The sequence below is a fragment of the Sinohyriopsis cumingii genome, chromosome 5 (assembly GCF_028554795.1).
Source record: "Sinohyriopsis cumingii isolate HCF-2022 chromosome 5, ASM2855479v2, whole genome shotgun sequence".
In the NCBI taxonomy this organism is placed as follows: domain Eukaryota; kingdom Metazoa; phylum Mollusca; class Bivalvia; order Unionida; family Unionidae; genus Sinohyriopsis; species Sinohyriopsis cumingii.
Window position 1 is genome coordinate 36,274,580 of NC_142965.1, and position 24,710 is coordinate 36,299,289.

General features: G+C 36.5%; 1 protein-coding gene across 1 annotated transcript in view; it reads left to right on the forward strand.

Annotated features, from left to right (window-relative positions):
* Nucleotides 1–24,710, forward strand: part of LOC149798941 (importin-5-like) — a 154,801-nt gene that overhangs the window by 19,112 nt on the left and 110,979 nt on the right. Inside the window, exons 3-6 of the mRNA XM_089957857.1 lie at nucleotides 1,041–1,233; nucleotides 11,563–11,665; nucleotides 16,900–17,101; nucleotides 23,822–23,947. Of these exons, the coding sequence (XP_089813983.1) occupies nucleotides 1,041–1,233; nucleotides 11,563–11,665; nucleotides 16,900–17,101; nucleotides 23,822–23,947 (624 nt within the window). The remainder of the gene's footprint in view (nucleotides 1–1,040; nucleotides 1,234–11,562; nucleotides 11,666–16,899; nucleotides 17,102–23,821; nucleotides 23,948–24,710) is intronic.

Consider the following 24,710-nt stretch of genomic DNA (forward strand, 5'->3'; position numbering starts at 1 on the left):
ACATGATACACTATTGACTGTTGAGTAATGTGACATGATACACTATTGACCGTTGAGTAATGTGACATGATACACTATTGACTGTTGGGTAATGTGACATGATACACTATTGACTGTTGAGTAATATGACATGATACACTATTGACTGTAATGTGACATGATAACAGTAAAACCTGTCTTGAAAGACCACTGCTATGTGAGACCACCTGTCTTGTGAGACCACATTCTCAGTGCTCAAATTTATTGATTATATAGGATTGTGACCTGTTATGAGAGACCACCTGTCTTGAGAGACCATAATTTTTTGGCAAAAGAGGTGGTCTTTCAAGACAGGTTCTACTGTACATACATGCATCTTAATGAGTAATTGACTGTTAAGGCAAAACCCAACTTTTAATTCCAGCTTTACCAACATTGGGGGGGGGGACCCGAGTGGCCAAGTGGTCTAAAGCACTCTCCGTTACAGATCACTGCCATCTCACCTCTGTCTGCGTGGGTTCGAGTCTTGGATTCGGCTAATGTGGGTATGTGAGAAAGCTTGCCAGTAGCTTCTATTGGGTCGGTGGTTCTTTCCGGGGTTTTCCCGGGTTCTTCCTCCACCATTAATACTGGCTGCCATGTATAACCAATCGTGTGCTGAAAAATGGCGTTAAACTCCACAACAATAACAACAACCAACATTGGGACTATGAGTGGCCGAGTGGTCTAAAGTGCTCACCATTACAGATCACTGCCATCTCACCTTGGTCTGCGTGGGTTTGAGTCTCTGGCTTGGCCAATGTGTGTTTGTGAGAAAGCTTGCCAGTAGCTTCTTGTGGTTGGTGGTTCTTTTCGGGGTTTTTCCGGGTTCTTCCTCCACCATTTATACTGGCCGCCATGTATAGCATATCTTGTGCTTAAAAATGGCGTTAAACCTTATGACAACAACAAAAACAACAAACAGTCATTTTTCTTTGGGTATTTAATATTTGCAAGGACAATTGCAAGCATTGCATTTTCATATATAACATCTTTAAAGTTCTTTTTATTATTTTATTCAGGTAAGAACACTTGCAGCTGTTCTTCTTCGGCGGCTTTTTACATCAAATTTCGAGGACTGGTGGCCACAAGTACCTCCTGATCTTCAGAGAGGGGTAAAGGAAGAGATCTTAAAGGCAATTCAGGAGGAGTTAACCCCGCCTATCAAAAGAAAAGTTTGTGATGCCACTGCTGAGCTTGCAAGGAATCTGATTGGTAAGTTCATGACCCCCACAAAAGCCCTAATTTCCTTAGATGACTTAGCCACCTGGGGGCCTATGTGGTGATGAATATAGTAGTAGTTGTGGTTGTTAGGGTTTTGCACAATCATTAAAGATCATCAACAATGAAAACAATTTACTCAGTTATTTCAACCTAATGGTGACATTTACTTTAAAGGAGGAAGTAAAATTTAAGATGTCCCAATTACCATGACAATAATTAAACTTGAAATTGATGCATAATCCATATGATTAGTAAAGTCTTGAACTTGATTCATAGTTAACAGCATAACTTTATTAAAATTTATATTTGAGTGGTTTTTGCTCTGGAATTTAAAAAAAAATTTAACACCATATATTAACATTTGCTGTTCGTGTTAGCATAGAAAATATTAAAACAAAATTTAAATATTGGTGTGATTTTTTTTCTTGAAATAACTTTCCCTGTTGTAAAAATACATAATTAATAATTGCATTTACAAGTCCATCATGTTTTAAATAAAGCTGGAAGGTTTTTATGAATTTATCATTAAAAATAACAAAATTACATCAATTTATGTTCAATTTCCTTTTTTTCTGGTGCCATGGATTTATCGCGCATGACAAATATCATTACAAGGGAAAAGGTGGGCTAATTGATAGAAAATTTCAACTTTAAAATGTTATAAGTTTACTTCTAGTAGAGATATTTTCAAAATTTAAACTGTTCTATAATGCTTGAGATGAGATCTAACATTTAACAATGTTTTAAAAGCAATTAAATGACAATGAAAAATCAGGTGGGGTTGCTACTTGAAAGTAATTTTATTTTAAATTTCAAGTCCATGAATGTGAGAGATTTTGCTTAAAAATAAAATACAATGGAAAACTTTGTTTTCAAGTTATTTATTTAACATTGTGCGAAGATTGGAAGTACATTTTGATTTTTCCTTCATCAGCAGGCCGTTCTGCCATTATCAGAACCCGTGGGAAGTAACCAGACATTATGCATAACATCTCTTTCATATGGTGCAAGTAACGCATGTGCACTCCGTCACTTCACCATGTGTTTCTGCTAAGCAAGGCTGTGTCATTACCAACAGTCTTCTTAATGGGAAAGCAGATTGCCTGGAAACTTTTAGCAATAGTTGATTGCAGGACAAAGACTTCATTAAGTGGCTGACAAAAAAGATGTGACCTTGAAATACAGAGTGCTTTGCATGGTGTGCAAGGAAACCGTCGATATTGCAGAAATGGGCATTGTTGCCCGAAGCTGAAAGCACATGAGCCTACTATTTTTTATGTCATTGTTCATAGCATCAGTGCAAACAACATTTAATTCTTTGCTATCACTGCCAATTGCATCATAAAAGCCAGTTTCAACTTTGTCAACAGTTTCTACAAATTCATTGACTGACATTGGGGGTGTAGTTTTGGTCAAAAGTTTCATGCAAAACAGTCATTTGTTGAAGGCTGAAATGCTGTCAGTGTCAGCAGCTTTTTTCCAAGTAGCAGAAGAATTGGCAGATGAAGCAGGAGAGAAGGGGACAATCACACACATGTCTCAGTCCATTGGACTCGGAAGAAAAGGAAATGAAGAACAAGTGAAAACACTAGAGTTGTTGCTCGAGCAGAATGTGTAGTAGTGTTTAATATTTGGGTTACAGTGACTTTATTATCAGTTGTGTTTAATATTTGGGTTACAGTGACTTTATTATCAGTTGTGTTTAATATTTGGGTTACAGTGACTTTATTATCAGTTGTGTTTAATATTTGGGTTACAGTGACTTTATTATTAGTTGTGTTTCACATTTTATTACATTTACTTATATCTTTATTTGTGCTTGTACCAGAAAACTGAAACTGGTCATTAAAAAGTCATTGAATTTCACTTCTCCCAGACTTTACAAATCCTAGGTATGCTGGGATGTAAAATTATTTCTGAATGTTAGAGAACATTTTCTTTTTTTATTCAAGAAATTTTTCTCTGAAAAATATAGTTTATTAGTAATAGATATTACTTTATCCAAGTTTTTTTTCTTGATAGATAACTTAAACCACCTTTAGTATAGCTTGAAATGGAGGTTGATGCGATTTTTTTATTTTTCACTTCTGCCATATAATACCTTGAGGAGCTCTCAATCACTTTGGCAATTTTTAAAAAAAAAAGCTAAAAGATGTATTTATGTTGGAAATTTCTGAATGCATTCTCTGTTTAAAGGTAATTCATTCACTTTAGTGGTTAAAGCATCTGCCTCAGATGCAGGAGGTCACGGGTTCTAACTGCGGCCGAGTCATACCAGAGACTTCTAAAAATGGTACTTAGAGCTGCCATGCTAGGCGCTCAGTATTAAGAGGTTAGTGTTAGGACTGGTTGGCCTGGTGTCAGGATAATGTGACTGGGTGGGACATCATGCTACATGTCTGCAACACTGCAGACATCATAGCAATGTGACTGAACCTTTTTAAAGCTACATTAAAAATCCAAATCACACACACATATTTTGGAGAAGGCAGCCCAGAGGCTAGTCTTTACTGTGAGATTGGTTCTCTTTCTGGCCAATTAAGACTGAGTAAATAATTTTTGATAGGTAGATGTGACAAGCACTGTTTGACTGGTTCTTTATTCCAATTACTGGCATATTCAGACACTTTAGCATTCTGAACTGAAAAGTATTTGAGTACATTCTCATACTTTGATCCCATATCCTGAATATCGGTGAAGTGAGTTTTGCTTTCCTGCTAACTCACAGCCAAGGTTTCCACCATCAAGCAAATTGTTTGACCTAGTTGTCCTCTGCACAGTTGTTCCTTTTCAAGAGAGGTGATAAAATATATGTGAAAAACCAATTAATGTTGTGTTCCTAGTCAGAGGGTATAATCAGTCGCATAAGGTAATCGGATGTTTTGTTCCCAGACAGCATATATAAGGATTTGGACAAGGTATTGGGACATGTTCTGTTCCAAGCCAACATATATACATACATGCCAACCATTACGCTTTTAGGGCTGTTCCAGTAAAACATATATCCCCCCGGGGATGGCACTTCAAAAAAACTTCTGTAGGAGGTTGTGTTTCGAACTGTTTTGATTCTGACAAAATGAGAAATCGCTGGTGGGGTTGTCAGAAAAAAAAAACGAAAAAAAACACGAATATATATTTAAAATCGTATCTAACCCCCTCCTAGCGGTCTAACGTGAATAAAACATTGGGTCAGAAAATGATGCCAGTACATGCGAGTGCATGTAATTTGTATGAATTAGCGTACTTTTAAAGCAGTGATACGCATTCAGAAAATTACATCAACGTCGCGGATATAAAAAAATGTGCTTTGTGCAGTATGCAATTTTTATTAAACTTTTAACTTTAAAAGTGCATTCTGCGACATAATTCGCGCTGCCGCAGCTGTCTCACAATGCTTGATGCGACATCCAGATATCTGGATACTTTGGTTCGACATGAATGGCTGTTAAACTAAATTTGATTGGTTCATTGGCCCTGAAACAAGCATTCTATGGAGTTTTGGCCTTACTTTTGTCATGGAAGTTTTACAAATGCGTGTTTCCAATAAGGGCCACACAGGAAACCAAAATGGTTGAATCACAACACAGTGTCTTCAGACAATGTTTTCAGTTGGCAAATACTGGCTGGTGATAGCTATGATGAAAATGAATTTCATGTATATCAGTCTTTTGGACATTGCGAAAATGTCACTGGAATTACCAGTGTGTGATTTTGAGCCCAAAATTGATGTTGAGTGTGAGTCCGATGTATGTTTTGGATGGACAATATGCCGGTTATATTTATTCAAGATACCCATGTCTAAACAAGCAGACTAAGGGAATGTTGGACTTAAAACCCTAATACAGCATTATGGAAGAGGCAAATCTGGCATAAGAGGCAGCAAAACACTGATTCAAGGAAGTGAATCTTTGGCAGAGTTCATGTTAGTGAAAACTGACAGAGGTCTCGGGAACGCTTATAATCACGCATATTTGGAAGCCAATTTTTTTTATTTAGGTGGGTGGTAAAATTCAAAGACTAGCCAGTCCTGCTTCAGTCACCTGCATAGTGGGAAAATGTGTTGATCAGTTAGCTGTGCTGATATTTACAATGACAGAATTTAGTGGTTGAAAGCCCCCTCCCCCCGGTCGTCACCATTATAAGAGTACAGCAAAAGAACATGCTGCCATAGCTAAGCGGCAAGATCAAAGGCTTTGACTGGCAGCTGGGTGGGAAAATCTACTGATATTTACAGTGCTTGAATTCAGAGGCAGAAATACCCAGAGATGTACCCATGGTCATTTATACCAGTACATCAAATAAACAACTTTAGCTTTCATTATTGTGTTCATTTCTGAGTGTAACGGAATAAACAGTGTACGTGACCTCAGAATCATGACATGTTGAGACTTAGACTTGAATGAGTATTTTGGGGTTCAATGACAAACTGACGAAGATTGTAATGAGATTCAGGAGAGTGCTAAAGTTGCTAGAACTGATAGTTTGGAAGGGACAGTAGCCAAGTGTAAGAAAGTGTGTGATGCCTAGCTTAGTGCTTTGAATAAGACCTTCCTTGGATTGAAAAAATTCAGACTCACTCTGATGGACAAGCAAGAGCTATGTCAGTGTTATAAAGAATGTATAAATTAAACTCTATGGCAACCAATAGTTCTTATAATTTGCATAGTTTTCTTAGAGGGGACTGCAACTTTTCCTGATGGGACTTATATTTTTACCAAAATGGGAGCCGTGGACTCATAGTTTTAAAATCCTAACAAGACCTCTGGTTCAAAAGTTTTCTTTTTGGAATAGAAATATCCAAGAGAGAATACCCATGGGGTCACACATGTGAGATGTTGAAAATTGCACAACCATAAAGAACAGTAACTTGTTCAAGCTAGTTATGCATATGCGTTTCAGACAGCAGGCAATGAAAGGAGTTCACAGCCCAGAATAATATTCGTACACAGAGGAGGAGGATCATATTAAATTCAGAAACAATTAACAGATTAATGCTCATAGGAAACATCAGAGAATCCCCATACAACATAATTGAGTGAGTGTAGATCTCTAGTTGGCAGAACCACTGTGGCAACAAAAGAATAAAGAGACAAACTTTTGTATCATGCAGCTGTATGATCAAATGATGTACATGCTCTCTATGTGTAAAAATGAAATCACATTAAACATAAGAGACTGACTGATCTGTGTAAACTCAAAGCAAGATGGATAAAATTTGTCCTGTTTGTGTTCGGTTCTTCCTATGTATGTTTTGATCATGGTGGTATTTTCTGCAGACCTTTTGGCACTTAGTTCCAAGCCATCATTTGGTATTTGTATTGAAAATGGATAACTAAAAAAGTCTGTTATCTAGTACAATACATTTTTAGGCAGTATCATTAACTGTTGATGAAATTGATGAAAAAATACTAGATGTCATTCTGATATATGGATTCTTTACTACACTACTAATCTGTTCATCCTGATTCTTTTTTTTAACCATCTCCTTTAGTCTTACTGGTACCAGTGCTTTTAATAAAATTGTAACTTCTATTTTCTTGCAATCTAAATATTTGTAATGATGTGTTATTGTCAAAAGGTAAAATGTGCTTAGTGTTGTAAAATCTAAAACTATTAATTAGCAAGGGACTAAGGTAAAAAGTGGATAGAAATTATTGCCATATTACCGTATTGTTAGAAACAACAGAATAGTTGTACAAGCTGTATTTTGCACAAAGTTGTAGAACAAGCGCTCGTATTGTCACCACATATTCTACTTAAATAATTATATCATTATTTCTGTATATTCCTATCAGTATTTTCCCAGTGGTAGTAATTTTCTGATCTGATGTTCATTTCTTGCGCAATTTTTACACATCAATAATTCTCACCGTATCATTAAAAAAACAATGTAATCTGCACCAAATTAAATTGTTTGAGAAGAAATTAATTTTTTAACCCAAAAATTACTGAAGCTACGAGTTCTTGCATTAAAGTCTGACATTAAATAACATTTGAAGTAGCCACAATAGTAGTTTAGGATGCAACTGTACCAACTTCACCTTTGGTATATCTAAATCTTGAATGTGATGGAGGAACATAGCTCCAAAATAAACACATCAATTTTAGAACCTGTTCATTGACATTGAATCAAGTATCCGAGTCTGAGTATGAAACACCTAGGTTTCATACTGATTGTGTGACTTTAATGATGGTGTTGCTGATATTTTTTGTTTGAGGTAAAGAATGTGAATGAGATCTTTGTGTTGTGATCAGAATGGCCTCAGTTTTATCATCATTCATCTTCAGCTTGTTACATGTCATCCATGATTTCACATCAGAAATGCACCTCTCTACACCTTGGATGGTAGCATCAACTTCAGTTGGGTGGCTAGATTTGTATATTTGGGCATCATCAGCGTACAATTGTTGAGACACTTGATGATCTATGACACTTGAGAGCGGCTGAGTGTATAGAATGAAGAGAACAGGTCCAAGAACAGACCCCTGTGGAACACCACAACATAGGTGAACTGGGCTGGAGTGTATTCCATTTGCAGACACAATTTGTGTCCTGTTGACCAAGTAGGACTTGAACCACAGTAAGGCTGTATCATGAATGCCAAATACATGCTGGAGACGGTGAAGTAATATATCATGGTCTATTGTGTCAAATGCTGCAGACAAATCAAGGAGGGTGAGGACTGTAATCTTTCCGCTATCCAACGCAGAGAGAATGTCATTAATTACTTTTAGAAGAGTAGTTTCAGTACTGTGGCAAGGGCAATATGCAGACTGTATATTGCTAAAGAGACTGTTTGAATTCAGATGAGATACAAGCTGGGATAGAACAACCTTTTCTAAGATTTTTGATATGAATGGGAAATTAGAAACTGGGCGGTAGTTCTTTAAATCATTATGGTCTAGTGTTGGGTTCTTCAGCAGAGGCTTTACAATGGCATTTTGAAAAATGATGGGAATTCCCCTGATGAGAGAGAGGTATTAATAACATCAGTTAGTGAAGGCAATACTGGATCTAAGTGCTCAGGCAGCAGTGATGTTGAAATTGGATCAAGTTCACATGACTTTCGTGCACTCTTCATCAGGATTGTGCGTATGAAATCCATAGAGACAGGTTCAAATACTGCTAATGGTTGCCGCTCAAATTCTGTATCCCAACTGTATGGTGACGACGAGTCAATTGAAATTGTGGTGTCAAACTTTTCTCTAATGGTTTGTACTTTGTCATGGAAGAAATTTGCAAACATGTCCGGAAGGTCAGTTGGAGAGAAGGTAGTTGGAAGTGGTGTAGATTTGTTCCTTGCCATTAGCTTGTTGGTAATCTTGAAGAGCTCTTTGCAGCTGGAACTTTCCATGATCTTAGTAGTGTAGTGGGCTGATTCGCTGCATGGACTATATTTGTGACATTCTTCTTAGCGGCTTCATAGATTTGCATATGAATAGTGAGTCTGGTGGAAAGCCATAGCCTTTCAGCTTTACAGCGGTCTCTTTTAGCAGTGCGAAGATGGTCCCTAACACTGCTATACCATGGAGAACACTTTTGAATTGATACTCTGCACTTGGTGGCTGGGGCATGTTTGTCAAGCAATGAACGCAGGCAGTTATCAAGTTGTTCTGCTGTAGGAGGTAAGTAGTTTGTTAGGTTTGCTTGGATGTCATGCATTAGTTTGGTTCTATTTATCATACAGCAGTTTCTCTTAGTAGCAGATAAAGGTGGAGGGTTAGGCACTACACGTCAAGATGGCATATAATGCAGAGGTGATCTGATGCAAGTTCATGGGATACCAGGGAGGACCGTAGAAGAATCCAGTCAAAAATGTGACCATGTTTATGGGTGGGTTGGTTAACTGACTGACTGAGGTTGAAAACATTAATGGAATCTATGAGTTTTGATGCGTTTGGGTTTCCAGGACAGTCAAAGTGAAAGTTGAAATCTCCAAGAATAATCAGGTTGCCACCTATCGAATTTCCATACTCCAGGAGATTCGGAAACTGCTCCAAAAAGAGAGATTCAGTCAGCTTGTTTTTTTTACTAGGAGGATGGCGGTATGGGCAGAAAAAATGGACTGATCTTTGCTCCATTGTGAGTGTGGTTTGGACGAGTTCAAACGATGTGTGGTCGAAATTGAATGTTGTGGTGTGGTTAAGACGTTTGATCATGGAGTTCTTGCTGATGACAGCAATTCCACTTCCGCGAGAGTTACGGGGGAATGACTTGATGGAATAACCATTGGATGTTAGATCCGCACACTTGGGCTCATCGCCTGATGTTTTTAGCCATGTTTCTGTCAGGAAAAAGACGTCAGTATTCTGGTTGTTGATAAAATTAACTATTTTTGTGCACTTTTCCAGTGGTCCTACTGATTGGGCATTGAATAATGCAATACGCAGAGGTATCTCTTGGATAGTTGACACGAAGGTTGACGAATTAATAGGGATTTTAATTAGGTTATCTAAATTAACTGTCAAATTTTTAAATTGTCGAGGTGGAAAGGGCACAAGGGAGATAACTGGAATTCTTCTTCCTGTTCTACGCCGGCCAGCTTTGAAACAGCATTTCTTTTTTTGCTTCTGTTTACGTTTAGGTAATGATGAATGTAGTCCCAGTTCGTTTAGTCTGGAGCACAATGTAGTGTGGAGAGCCAAGGAGTGGTCATTTAAAGCAATTAATAAGATGTTTATTATGCAAGACAATCCTGCATTTTGAGTTACGGCACTCCACAGGGAGAGGCCCTTTCAAAACTCAGTGAGACTGAAATTAATTAAACGAGAGTTCTCTTTAACACAGCCTACAACCTAGCCCATTATGGAAAAACATTTTTGGATATGGAAATATTGTGTGCATCCCAGGAGAAGAACAGTGATGAACTTGGTGCTAATTATAAGAATAGTCTCACACAAGACACTTTGTTCTATCACTCTATCAAGTCTTGAGAGAAAAAGGTATGAAAAATTTGGAATTCCAGTAAATTACTTCTCATTCTTCCTGATGGAAATACTGATGATGTTATGTCGGAGCAAGAAAAAGAGCATACAAGATACCAGGACAATGGAAAACTGAAAACCTCTAATGTAACAAAGTGTATAATATATGTTTTTGAAAAATTAAATTCTTTTAAGATATGTTATACATTATTTTGCTTGTTCTTTCTATAGCTTACTTCTCATCAAATATTGACTTGTGATTTAAGTAGGTGGCACAAGTGAATAGTCTGAAACCACTGGACAAGTGGATGAATTTTTTACTCGGCCTTGATTTGTAAAATATTTATAGATTCTATGGGTTTTTATGCATGGCTTTTTTTGTGTCATGGTACAAAACATGCTATGCAATATATGAAATTAGTATATATCCAAAATTCATCCTTGGGCATACACCCAAAATTCAACCTAGGGTTCATGTCCAGAGTTTATCCTATGTGAAAATTATTAATGGCACACTTTAATATGAAAGACACTTCCACGTAGCAGAGTGTCAGAATAATTAGTGGAAATATTGTACTTCTCTGTACCTGTGATTTTGTTTGTATTATGTAGTAACATGTTTTTCTTTGAGAGTGATAATTCACTTTGAATGGTTACACTGTTTTATGCCAGCAAATTCATATTTAACAGAGCAGTATACAATAACCATTCACATGCAGATGTTTGTCTTCACAAGAGGTGATTTACAAATATGTCAGCTAATTTTTGTGTGCACAAACTGCCATAATTAAGAAAAATAGATTTTGGAAAGTAATTTTAGTGGTAGCAATAAAGTCAGCAGTACATGCATTATTGCTTGCTGTTACCACAGTAAAAATGTTGTCAAAGTGAAATTTTATTTCTCTGACTTTCACAGGATAATGACAGTACAAATAAGTAGTGGTAGTTTAAAATTATCATGTTATATCGTACTATAGATAGAGACACCTAATGTGGTCATCATTTACATATTATTTGATGTTTGCTTTGAAAAACAGATTTTGCTTGCTATAAATCCTTTGTACAAGACAAAGAACTTATTAGCAGTGATTAAAAACCACATCATATCCGTTTGCTATACATGGGAAGAGTGCAGATGATCACAAAAAGATCTAACTAGATGAAGAAAGAATTTTTTTCCCTGTTGATCTATTTATATTCAGTATTTATGAGCTGAATAATGAGAGGTTAGAAAAAAAGGATATTTTTCTATTAATAAATATAAAACCTTAGTAATTTTGTAAACTATTGGTCTGTGAAAATCTGCCCTTGGTATGGACATTGACTCTTTATTCTAGACTGAACCTTGCATACCCAAATAATCTTACATGATGGAACCAATTTTCTTCATTGCAGATGAAAGTAACAGCATGACATGGCCTGAGATTTTGAAGTTTATGTTCGATTGTGCCAACTCATCTGATGCCAGTCTTAGAGAAAGTGCCTTACATATCATTGGGTAAGTAGTCCGTCTTTGCCTTTACAGCTTTTATGTCAAGATACTGCTTGTCTTTGTTTTGTAAGCTTAAGAACATACTGTCTTCTTGAATTCATCCAAGCTATATCCCATTGACTCTTCTTTAAAGAAACTGCATGCACAGCATTGTTGGAAAAGGAGTGTCATTGAAGCTGTGTCCTTATATCAGTATCAGATTTCACACTGCATTAATACTGTACTTGCCATTTCTCTGTGACTAGCATTTCACATCGTATGTATTGAATGAAAACTTGCGATCCTAATAGGTTCTTGGGTCACACAGACAAGTATAATTTTCCTAGTAGAGAAATAATACTTGGTTTTTTGCCCTAATACATCTTATCCATTCAGTGCAATAGTGTGTGTGTGTGTGTGTGATTTGGATTTTTAACATAGCTTTAAAAAAAATTTGTCATATCACTAAGATATCTGCATTGAAACAGTTTATAGTGATGTCTAGCACTGGGGCATCATGCCGCAGACACGTGGCATGATGTCCCGCCCAGTCACATTATCCTGACACCAGGCCAACCAGTCCTAACACTAACCTCTTAATGCTGAGCACCAAGTGATGCAGTTGTTAGTACTAGGCCACTGGAGAGGTCAGTGCAATAGAAAAATAATTTACACAAATGGTTTTGTTAAACTCATCTATTCCAGAGTAATCATTGTGTATTCCTATTTGTGTATAAATCAAAATACATTTCTGAATCTATGTAATTTCATGTTATTACTTGCCAGACATCTGATAATTGCTTTACTGCTCCGGTGGCTTAGTGGTTAGAGCATCCACCAAGGATGCGGGAGGTCGTGGGTTTGATCGCCTACTGAGTCATACCAAAGACTTACAAAAAACGGTACTAACAGCTGCCTCGCTTGGCGCCCAGCATTAAGAAGTTAGTGTTAGGACTGGTCGGCCTGGTGTCAGGATAATGGGACTGGGTGGGACATAATACTACATGTCTGCAGCATGATGCCCCAGTGCTAGACATCACTATAAACTGCCACACTGCAGACATCATAGCAATATAACTGAAAAATTGTTAAAGCTACATTAAAAAATCCAAATGACACATCCAAATGATAATTGCTTTATTCCACAGAAATGACTTTTAATCCTGAATGATTTGCTTATTATTTCTTAATAGATCTTGGCTTTCATATGTGATGCTCATCTGTTTGTACATCAGCAAAATTGGGAGCACATGCCTCTCTTGTAAAGAGTTACATAAAGTCAGTAGCAGATCAGTGTCTTAACTAGGGAAACTTTAAATTGCATCTGAAAATGTCATTTGACTTTTTTTTATAATGTAAGAGTATTGATCATACATGCTTTATTTTCTTCTGATATTAATGTTCTCCAAATTGATTGGGTGTATTGAAACCAGAAAGCAGTTATGACTGTATTGCATTGATACACCAAAATGGGGAATGCATTGCATAATGACCATGTCTGAGCTTTTGATGCAGGATAAATGCACAGGGAAGTGTATTGCACAGGGAAATGTATTGCACAGGGAAATGTATTGCACAGGGAAGTGTACTGTGTACTGCACATGACTAGGATTGTTTCTTTAGTTGCCATGCCTGTACTGGGTTTTAAATTGTCTTAGTTTATAGTTGCCTTGCATGCACTGGGGTATTTACTTGTCTTAGCTTATATTTGCTATGCTTTCACTAGAGCATTAACTTGTCTTAGTTTATAGTTGCCATGCCTGCATTGGGGTATTTACTTGTCTTGGTTTATATTTGCTATGCTTCCACTAGAGCATTAACTTGTCTTAGTTTATAGCTGCCATGCTTGTACTTGGGCATTAACTTATCTTAGTTTATAATTGCCATGCCACTACTAGGGTATTAACTTTTTTTAGTTTATAGCTGCCATGCTTGCACTTGGGCATTAACTTGTCTTAGTTTATAGTTGCCATGCCAGTATTGGGGTATTAACTTGTCTTAGTTTATTGTTCCTATGCTTGCACTTGGGCATTAACTTGTCTTAGTTTATAGTTCCTGTGCTGGCACTGGGGCATTAACTTGTCTTAGCTTATAGCTGCCATGCCTGCACTGTGGCATTAACTTGTCTTACTTTATAGTTGCCATGCCTGTAGTGGGGAATTAATTTGTCTTAGTTATAGTTGATGTGCCTGCACTTGAGCATTAACTTGTGTTAGTTAATAGTTTTCATGCCTGCACTGGGGTATTAGATTGTCTTAACTCATAGTTGTTATGCCTGCACTGGGGTATTAGCTTGTCTTTACTTATAGTTGTCATGCCTGCATTCGGGTATTAGATTGTCTTAACTCACAGTTGTCATGCCTGCACTGGGGTATTAGCTTGTCTTAACTCACAGTTGTTATGCCTGCACTGGGTATTAGCTTGTCTTTACTCATAGTTGTCATGCCTGCATTGGGGTATTAGATTGTCTTAACTCATTGTTGTCATGCCTGCACTGGGGTATTAGCTTATCTTAACTCACAGTTGTTATGCCTGCACTGGGGTATTAGCTTGTCTTAACTCATAGTTGTTATGCCTGCACTGGGGTATTAGATTGTCTTAACTCATAGTTGTTATGCCTGCACTGGGGTATTAGCTTGTCTTTACTCATAGTTGTCATGCCTGCATTGGGGTATTAAATTGTCCTAACTCAGAGTTGTCATGCCTGCACTGGGGTATTAGATTGTCTTTACTCATAGTTGTCATGCCCGCACTGGGGTATTAGATTGTCTCAACTCATAGTTGTTATGCCTGCACTGGGGTATTAGACTATCTTAACTCATAGTTGTTATGCCTGCACTGGGGTATTAGATTGTCTTAACTCATAGTTGGTATGCCTGCACTTGGGTATTAGCTTGTCTTAAATCATAGTTGTCATGCCTGCAATGATGTATTAGCTTGTCTTAACTCATAGTTGTTATGCCTGCACTTGGGTATTAGCTTATCTTAACTCATAGTTGTCATGCCTGCACTGGGGTAGTGACTTGTTTTAGTTTATAGTTGTCATGCCTGCACTGGGGTATTCTCTTGTTTTAGCTCATGGGGAAAAGTTTGACATCATGCAAGACTGATGATTTGTTCACTTTACCAGTCAGTAAATAAATATTCTCCAGTACTTTCATGTTTGGTCATTTTGAAGAAAAATTCTCAGGCAAATTCCACCACAGGCCTAGAATTTAACATAAATTTCTTCTTAGTCATAAGAACTAGTAAATGGAGAAATTAACTAGTCCTTATGAACCTGCACCAGTCCTTCTCACAAATGCTGAGTGGTGACAACTGAAACTATATTAGCAAGAAATTATCAAAACTAATAGTCCAGCAGGAAATTTATTGACCTTAGAGGGGCCCCGAGTGGCCGAGTGGTCTAAAGCGCTCTTCATTACGGATCACTGCCATCTCACCTCTGTCTGCGGCGGTTCGAGTCTAGGATTCAGCCAATGTGGGTATGTGAGAAAGCTTGTCAGTAGCTTCTCGTGGGTCGGTGGTTCTTTCCGGTGTTTTCCCGGGTTCTTCCTCCACCATTAATACTGGCCGCCATGTATAGCCTATCGTGTGCTGAAAAATGGCGTTAAACCCCACAACAACAACAACAACAGTTGACCTTAGACTTCAGGACTCTTGCTGATTTTGATCCCTGCCACCAGAAACTGTTGTTAGTGGCATCTACAGTGCATATTAACAGGTAAACTTGCATAGGTTATTTGGCATTTGATTAAAGCTTTTGGCTGTAATTGATACTATGAAAATGTTATAAAATATTTTAGAAAGCATTTTACCAGATAGCTGTTGGGTGACCTGAGCAAGACCGTAAACACTTATGTGATATTGATCCTTTTGCATTTGTTTTTATGTTTAATTTGGTTTGGTGTACCTTCTAATTCCATTTGATATTTATAATTATATTTAATGAGTGAAAGTCACTGAGGACTTGAAATTGATGCCAGCAAACTAGTATTTAGTAACTGAGGACTTGAAATTGATGCCAGCAAGCTAGCATTTAGCTAGTTGCATTTCTGAAATTGCTGGTGGAAAAAGGAACGTGAAGCTTTTTAGCAATATTTTGTAAAAAAAAATTATTTCAAAATAAAAAATATGCTAGTGGACATTAAGAAGAACCAGATTTCGCTAATTTAAATATCTGAACTTTCAAAATGCTGCTAGTACTGAAAAATTTCATTTCAAGCCCTGTCATTACAGGTATTTGCACCATAAGTATGTGGCACCTTTCATGTCTGATGGTTAATGATTCAAGCTTGTTGTTATTGTAATGGATAAACATAGATTGAATTTTTAGCTTTACTCTAAGAAGTAGAGGAACCTTATTGTATTATCCCTGGTGTCTGCAAAGCATACACATTGATACAGCTTCACTGCAGTTCAACCATTTCTTTTTCCTTGATGCTTGCCAACAGCTTGGAGTGGGTTCCATAGTACCTATCCATTATAAAGGGAGCTAAGAGGGCTAAGTATGTGCAAATACATTAACCCATCCAATTTGTCCACACATTTTACTGAAAAAGATTCTTAGATATTGAACTGACAGAATAATAGTACACAAAAACCCAACTATACAATCATTCTAGTAAAATCTGGATATTGGCTTGTGTTGTTTTGATCCAGATCCATGTTTTGTTATTAGATTAAGTGTAGTTCATGGCTAACTCTACAGGAATGTCTGAGGATCTACAGTTTTTTTCATGCAGAGAACCTGCATGATCAAGCTTTTGTTTTCACAGTATAGCTTTTTCTAGAAATGCCACTAAGAAATGAAGCATGGCAAAAATGAGAACCAGCTTAAATGGAATATTCATGTTCTTAGCTGTGCTCAGGAAAGGCAGCAGTAGGCATTTACTGGACATTATGTCGCATTGATTTGAAGATTGTCAAGTGCATGCCATAGGCATTTACTGGACATTATATCGCATTGATTTGAAGATTGTCAAGTGCATGCCATAGGCATTTACTGGACATTATGTCGCATTGATTTGAAGATTGTCGAGTGCATGTCATAGGCATTTACTGGACATTATGTCGCATTGATTTGAAGATTGTCAAGTGCATGCCATAGGCATTTACTGGACATTATGTCGCATTGATTTGAACATTGTTAAGTGCATGAAATCACATTTGTGAATTTTATTTTATCTTCAAAATGTCATGGATGTGTCCTTTTCTTTTGTGGAAATCTTTATGTTATTTGCATTATGTGTTAATTACAGTGTGGTACCTGGAATATTTGGTAACCAGCAGACTCATTACCTTGAAGTGATCAAACAGATGTTGGGACAAAGTCTCCAGGATCAGGCCAACACTAATGTATGGTTTGAGGCAGTCAGAGCAACCTCAGCCTTCCTTACAGCCAATGAAAAAGAGCAGGCTGTTATCCATCAGTTCCGAGACCTCCTACCAGGCATCATACAGGTATATTTACATTGACCAGGCATCATTCAGGTATATTTACATTGAACAGGTATATTTACGTTGACCAGGCACCATACAGGTATATTTACATTGACCAGGCACCATACAGGTATATTTACATTGACCAGGCACCATACAGGTATTTACATTACATATTGATCAGGCTACTAATCTTGCAGTGTATCAGAGCATATCAGAATGTTATTTAATGAATGTTTATGCAAACATCTGGCAGTGTGTATACATCCATCACTAGTTTCTTGAAACATTCCTGGTACATACTGGAATCCATTTGATGGATAAATTTGTCTTTTTTCACACACTCTATCATGAGTAATATGTGATACCCTTAATCTGTGTGTTTGTAGGTTACTTGCCATATGTCCTCCCTGTTGAAATGCACTGAGTGGAACTTCACAAGTCATATTTTACTGTGTCAAAACAGGAAACATATGCAGGATAGTTTTTTTTAAATTACCTACTAAAAGGATCACAGAAGTAGCCAGAATTATGTAAAATATAATTGTGTTGGCATTAATGTTGTTGTTTTGGGGTTTTGGGTTTAATGACATTTTTCAGCACATGATAGGCTATACATGGTGGCCTGTGTAACTGGTGGAGGAAGAGCCTAGAAAAAACCCCTGTAAGAACCACCAACCCACAGGCATGCTTTCTCATATACCCACATTTGCTGAGCCCAAGACTTGAACTAGCGCATACAGAGATGAGATAGGCAGTGATCAGTAAAGTCGAGTGCTTTGGACCACTTGGCTACCTGGGGCCCCATTGTCATTATTTTTTAGTATGGACAAAGACAGAATATACTGACATGGAACCAGTTTATTAGCCATCTGAGAAAATTAGTCGCCATTTGCTCTTCTGCCTACACTAATGAAACCATCAGATATTATTTTGGTCTCTTCTCAGATGACTCTGTGTGGGTGTAAAAAAGTGCTTTCAACACTCATTGAGTCTCTGTTGAAAGAAGTTGCAAAACAGTATCAAGACAATAAAAATAAAAGAAAGTATTGAATTTACAAAACAACATTATATCACTATGTTTGATGGAAGTGTTATTTTGAAATAAAGACTCGCATTACAGTAAAAAATGCTTAGGCCAGTTAAAAATTAGTTTTGCACTGTTTATTGTTGGGTTTGGCATGTATATATTGTTTCTGTTTAGAACCCCCTTGTCACCATCCCAGAGGAAAGGTGCTGTATAAATGCATAACATTGAAATGACTCCAATTCATCTGACTCTTCTGAATCATATTGTCATACGGAAAGCTCACATTAGCTTGGACTTCACTACACCTGTAGCACCTTGATACAAAGGTAGGGGTGAAACAATACACCTGTGCCGCATATTGAGACGATTCACAATATGCAACCAGTGATACGATACATATCAATACACATGAACTAGATGGTCTTTCAGTCCTTGGAAGGAAGGTGGTGACCTTTCATGTATGTTGACATTCTTGGTTGCATTTCCAGTATGCAGACTACAGATAGACATATAGTTATCATATATTTATATGCAGTTCTCATTAATGAGATGATATAGATATCAACAATACTGTCAAACAGACTGTTTTATCCAACCTTTTTCGGCCACGTTATGGTGGCTCCATTTAACACCCTTTGTTTTGTATGTCATGAATGATTTGAAAACATATTTTTACCAATTTCAAGTCTCAGTTACACTTGGAAAACATTACTGTTATCTTCAAAACAGAAGAAATAATGCAATTTCCTTGTGCAAAGAAAATCTCACCTCGAACAAATCAGGGCACAGGAATAAGGTTGAATACTAACAAAATCTATCACATTTTATTTCCTGCAGGTGCAAAATACTGCTGCAGCCACAGATACATCTGTTTGTTAGTGAAGAAAGAAAACTATTCACTACACCCAGTCCTATTTACAACTTTCTTTTAGCTTACATAATGTGATAAACTTGAGCAGTTTGAAATCTTCCCCATTGCTCATTTTATGCTAATTTAATTTATTCCATCAGCACCTTCATTCACTGTTAAATATCTCCGTATAAAAAATAGATTTTTTTGACTTTTCCCATGTACAATTTGAGGAAAGATGATAACTGGATTATATCTTAAGGGAGACCTCCCCCTTGATCAAAGAAAAAAAAAGAGGGGAGGAAGAAATGGTCATAGGTCAATATTTATCTAAACTTCAGTATCTGTCTCTCTCTCTCTCTGCTCCACTTTCTTGTAGCTGTACTGAAATCATCATCTTTGACAGATTTCACCTCTAGTTGTATAAGCATTAATCTGTTAATTATTTCTGAGCATACTCACTCTTCTCCATTTCTTTGTATCAATATTGTTCTGTGCTTCCTTCTGTAGGGGCATATACATAGCTAGCTTTGTCAGTTTGAATATGTTGGGAAACTGATCTTTATGACTCTTATGTACAGTTTTCCAGAGATCACAGACATTACCTTTTGGATACATCTACTCCAAAATAGGATTTTTCATTAACATAAACTTCCTTTGTTAAATCAGTAGTTTACTGACTACTATGCCAAATTTCTTATCTGTTCCATAATGCTGTATAAGGGTATTTTGTCCATCAGTGCTTGTGCAGACAGAGGTATTAAAATAAATATCTTTACTTCTTAATTGCATTTGTAACCCATATTTTATTCAATTTGTCTTAACCCTGATATAGATACATGAATATTGTTTGTAACATGTGATTTGCAAGGTAATTTGATTAATTAAAAAAATAAAAATTACAATTCACTTTTAAATTGTCTGTATTTTAATTAGGCTCAGTGTTCTTCCCTTTGTAAATTTAATTTTGAAATACCTCTGAAATTGTTATTTCATCTATCTTTTTGTCCATCCAGCATGTACATCTGACTTGTATTTAACATGATTTCTGGCTCAAAATCACTCACTGGTGTCTCCAGTAACACTTTTCCAGTTCCAATTAACTGATATACTTAATAACTTATTGTCATCATCGCTATCATCAGCAAGTATTTGTTGAACAAAATCATTTTAAACCACAACAGGAATTAGACATCTTGGGTTTCCTAGGTAGCCTGTATTTTAAACACACATTTGTAAAACTTTTCTTCATGAATGGTTCAAACTACACAATAAATTTTATTCCTGGGCATGTTGTTTTAATAAAATTTAGTTTCACAACCATTCATGTTGTGTTTGAAAAACCCAGATGCAGAACAGTTGCTACCCGAAAAACAGATGTCTTAACAAGAATGGATAAATAAAAATTAAATACTTCGCAGAGCACATTTTAATATGTGGGACTTTCCATGAATTTGCAGGAGTTTTTGCATTTCACTGTTATTTAAGTGAGAGAATTTGTACAACTTTTGCAAGATTCACGCAATGGCACACCCTGACAGCATCTCTGCTTAATTACCTGACATATCTAATGACTTTCCTGCGAAGTCTGTCTGTTACTCTGCCAATACATCCTGTTTGTCATGCAGAGAATAAGCTACATTGATTTCTGATTGGTAGTTTCTGTTTAACCTGGAGAGGAAGAAGCAATAACCACAAATGAGAATTCAGTGTAACATATTTGAACGTGAAACACTGGTAGCATAGCTTTCAAATCGACAACAGGAGTCAAGATACAATCCAAGGCAAAAACTTTGCATGAAAGTGGTTATTAAATGATGAATAAAATACTTCATTATACACGTGGAACATGTTTGGAATGTGTAATATATGTTGAACATATTTCTGGGTTAAGATAATTAGCATGAAATGGGGGGAGATGTGCAGATTACGAACAATGTCACTTTATGTTAACTTGTAGATGGCAAGTGGGTATTCTCAAATAATCTTTTTTTTTGTTTTTACTGATAAACATGAGTGCCTGTGACTGCAAATGCTGTTTGAGATGGATTATAATTTTACAGAATAACAAGACAACTAATAATAATTATTCATGACTGCTGAAGACTAAAATATCATGCATACAATAAGTATTGTTTTGTATCAATGAATCATTTCACCCCTACACAAAGGTGTCAAGCAGTGACTGTGTTTCTGCGCAGTCTACACCTTATGTAGATGGAATTTTGTCCCATTTTTAGCTATAAATAAAACATTATAGCAGAGATGTAAATTTTAATCCAAACACTTTTGCAAGGGATATTGCGATGCCCTCGATCTTTCTTTCCATTTGTTTGTTGATTTGGCAGTGTCTTTCTAAACTACTCCATATTCCTCACCTTTGTACATAGATTTTAATGCTGATTTTATAACAGTCTGCATAATTGATGCATTTCTTTCCCTTGGGTCACATGGCAAAATAGGCAGAGGTAAGGTATTTCTTTCCCTTGGGTCACATGGCAAAATAGGCAGAGGTAAGGTATATAAAAATTACAGGTACAATGACGTATTTGAATATTTTTGATCAGACTTTAAACTTGCCATCATAGCATGGGGACTCGTATGTAGTGGATTTTGTGTCTCAGATCCATTAGAGGGGTTGGGGTGGTTGGAGATAAGTAATGAAAAGCAGGCCATGAAAGTATCTCTGTTTTTCTCTTTGCATTGTTTGAAGTACAGTGTGACCCGCCATAATGCACCCCATGCCAACATGAATTCGGATATAATGCGGTTGTGGCATGGCTCCTGAAATTTCCTATATTCATTCGCACATGAAAAAATATTTTTTGTTCAAAGTATTTGAGATAGTGTATAAAAAATGTATTATCATTTTGGGGAAGAGATCGCATATGAATTCAAATATAATGCGATCGTGACATGGTTCCAGAAATTTTAAATACATTTATGTGTATTTTTCACGTACTGGGAAAAATATTTTTTAAAGTAGGAGAAATAGTGTGCAAAACGTTTTTTTAAAAATCAATTTGGGGAAGAGTTTGTGTATGAATTTTAATATAATACGATTGTGGTGTAGCTTCTGAAATTAAACAATTTCACCAGGTTCTTGAAGTGTTATGCCAAAATAAACAATATTGGAAATGTCACATATTACTGATCCATGAGTAAAGCCAGTAAGTTGTCTTTGTGATTGTCTTCGATTAATTCTGTATACAGTTGTTGCTCAAACAATAGCTAACATGCGTTTCTTCTTTAACTGCATACACAACCAAGCAATAGACAATGCGGTAGTTGAAAACATTTTCTTACAATTTAATAAACATAAAAAAACGAAAGCCGCCAACATGTTTGCTGGGCTTGGCAACGTTATTAGATGCAATCAGTTGACCAGTAAATAAATTGAAAGGGTATGAAATTGTACATGCGTTCAGCTTACAATTTTTTAAATAAAATTGACTCATAAAAATTGCAGGTCTACTGCACTTAGTTCACGGGTTTTACATGTGTATGGTGTTTGCTTATGAACTCGTTAATTTCCTATTTTTTATAAATTTAGTTTACCTTTATGGAAAAGCAAGTTCACAAACAGAAGTCGTTCTCTGCACTTTGCGCAATGATTAGCAAAGTAGTTTTCACACGTTTCTTTCTATATTCACAAAATCTGAAGTAAAAGTTATATGCACGCTGAAAGCATGTGTTGATTGTTAATTATTCTTGCTGTAGTCGTTCAAATGAATAGGATACAAGCGTTAATTATTGGATATTTATAATGGATAAATGTACATAGAAACACATATGAGAAAATTTTAGCAGTATGAAATTTGCACAGACACCATTCATAGACCCTGTAATGTAATGAACTGTACATTTGATTCATCTTTTTTAACCTAATTTTGCTGTTAATTTTTCCCATTGAATTCAGACACATAATGATCTGTGACAATGTTATTGAATAGTTTAAATATGTATGCAATTTTTGCAATGGAATTACATGTATTATGGATTAATTGCAAGCCCCGACAGTACGATATCAGATGGCAAGTAAACAATGTTAATACTCTGTTCATGCTATATATTAGATGTTGAATTCAGACACAATAATATAGGACAAAATTGTTGAATATTGTAAACCTGTGTGCAATTTTCAATGGAATTACATTCATTATGGATGAACTGCATGCCACAACGGCACGATAGTAAACAGTGTTGATACCCTATTCATGAATACACGTATATGTGCCAATGAGTTGTTCTCTATAAAAAAGTAAAATACTTAAAATACTGTAAAAACCCCGCATTAATGTGAACCTATTTTTTGGGCCCCAATTATTGCGTCATAGCGGGGTTCCACTATAGGATCAAAAATTAGTCAAAGACCCTAAATCTAGTGCTGTGAAAAACCCATAAAAAAGGATTTTGTATACAGACTCTGTTGGATGCAGGAAAACTACACAGATAATACTGTACAGGGTTTTCCTTATCAGCTGGGAGCTGGGTGATTTACCGGGCTACTTTAAAAAATAACTCTGTATCCTCATTGGGGGAGCTCCACCCCCACCCCTGCCTATTTTGGCAACTCACCCTCCGACTTTTATGCAGGACCTTTCATTGGTCATTTCATGCACGCAAGTGAATCAGCTTGGTTCCAATTTTTTGTCTGGAATTGCTTCTTTACAAATGCATAATTGTTCAAGTACCAAAAATACACGAAAAGAGTGTTTTCTTTTCACCGATTTATTGAATAACTTGTAGGATTTTCTTATTCTTTCAGGTGGTAGTGTAGAGTGTTGAATCACAAGATGAGTATGTTTACACTTTCATTGATTTATTGAATGACTACGAGGATTTTTAAAAACAATTTCAGGCAATAGCAGAGAGTGTTGAAGCACAAGATGATGACAGTCTACTCAAATGTCTGATTGAATTAGCAGAAAGAGTTCCAAAGTTCCTGAGACCTCAAGTGGAAACTGTGATGACCTTGTGTTTGAAGGTTTGTACATTTGGGTTAATTTAGCACTTTATATCAATGCATTCATATTGGAAATTGTTTATGTGGTCAGATATGTTTTACAAGTGTTTATCACACTACCATGTCGTGCTTTTCTTTGCCTCTGCTGACCACCTTTCATTTTGTTACTATAAAGAAATACTTTTCCTGCTAGAAAGTATTTTGACAAGGTTAGATTATTAATAGTTCTCAAGAAATGACCAAGGAGCATGTTCCCAGGAAAATCTCATGTGGTATGCTTGCAGCATAAGTGGCTGTCTTTTCATGCAATTAATGTTTTTATAGAAGGTTTAAGGTTATCAGGTCATGATTCAGTTGACCTTTCATGCTAAGTTAGAGTTTGTGTGCTTTTAGGGTGTGGTTCTGAAGAATATTTCAGTTATAACCCAGTGTGGAGGGACCCAGAATCCAATGCTGGTTACCCAAATGACTGGGCCTTTTCATACTGAAAATATGGGATGATACATAAGTGGGTGTGAATGTCAGAGGTTTCCAAGTTGTGGCCCAGGTGCTGAGTAACAGAGGGTAAGGACAGAAACGGACATGACCTATGGGCATTGTTAGATTAAAAGAACGTTAATAGTCCTACTTAATATTGACGTGACTAGAGTAAGACTAAGCATTCTAGAAAGATTGGATTCTCTGTGTAAATGACAACCTCTCTCCTACTTAAAGCAGTACAGTCTATGGTTAGGTGAACCATAACCACTCTATCAGGTTAAATAAAAACGATGAGTTCAACAGT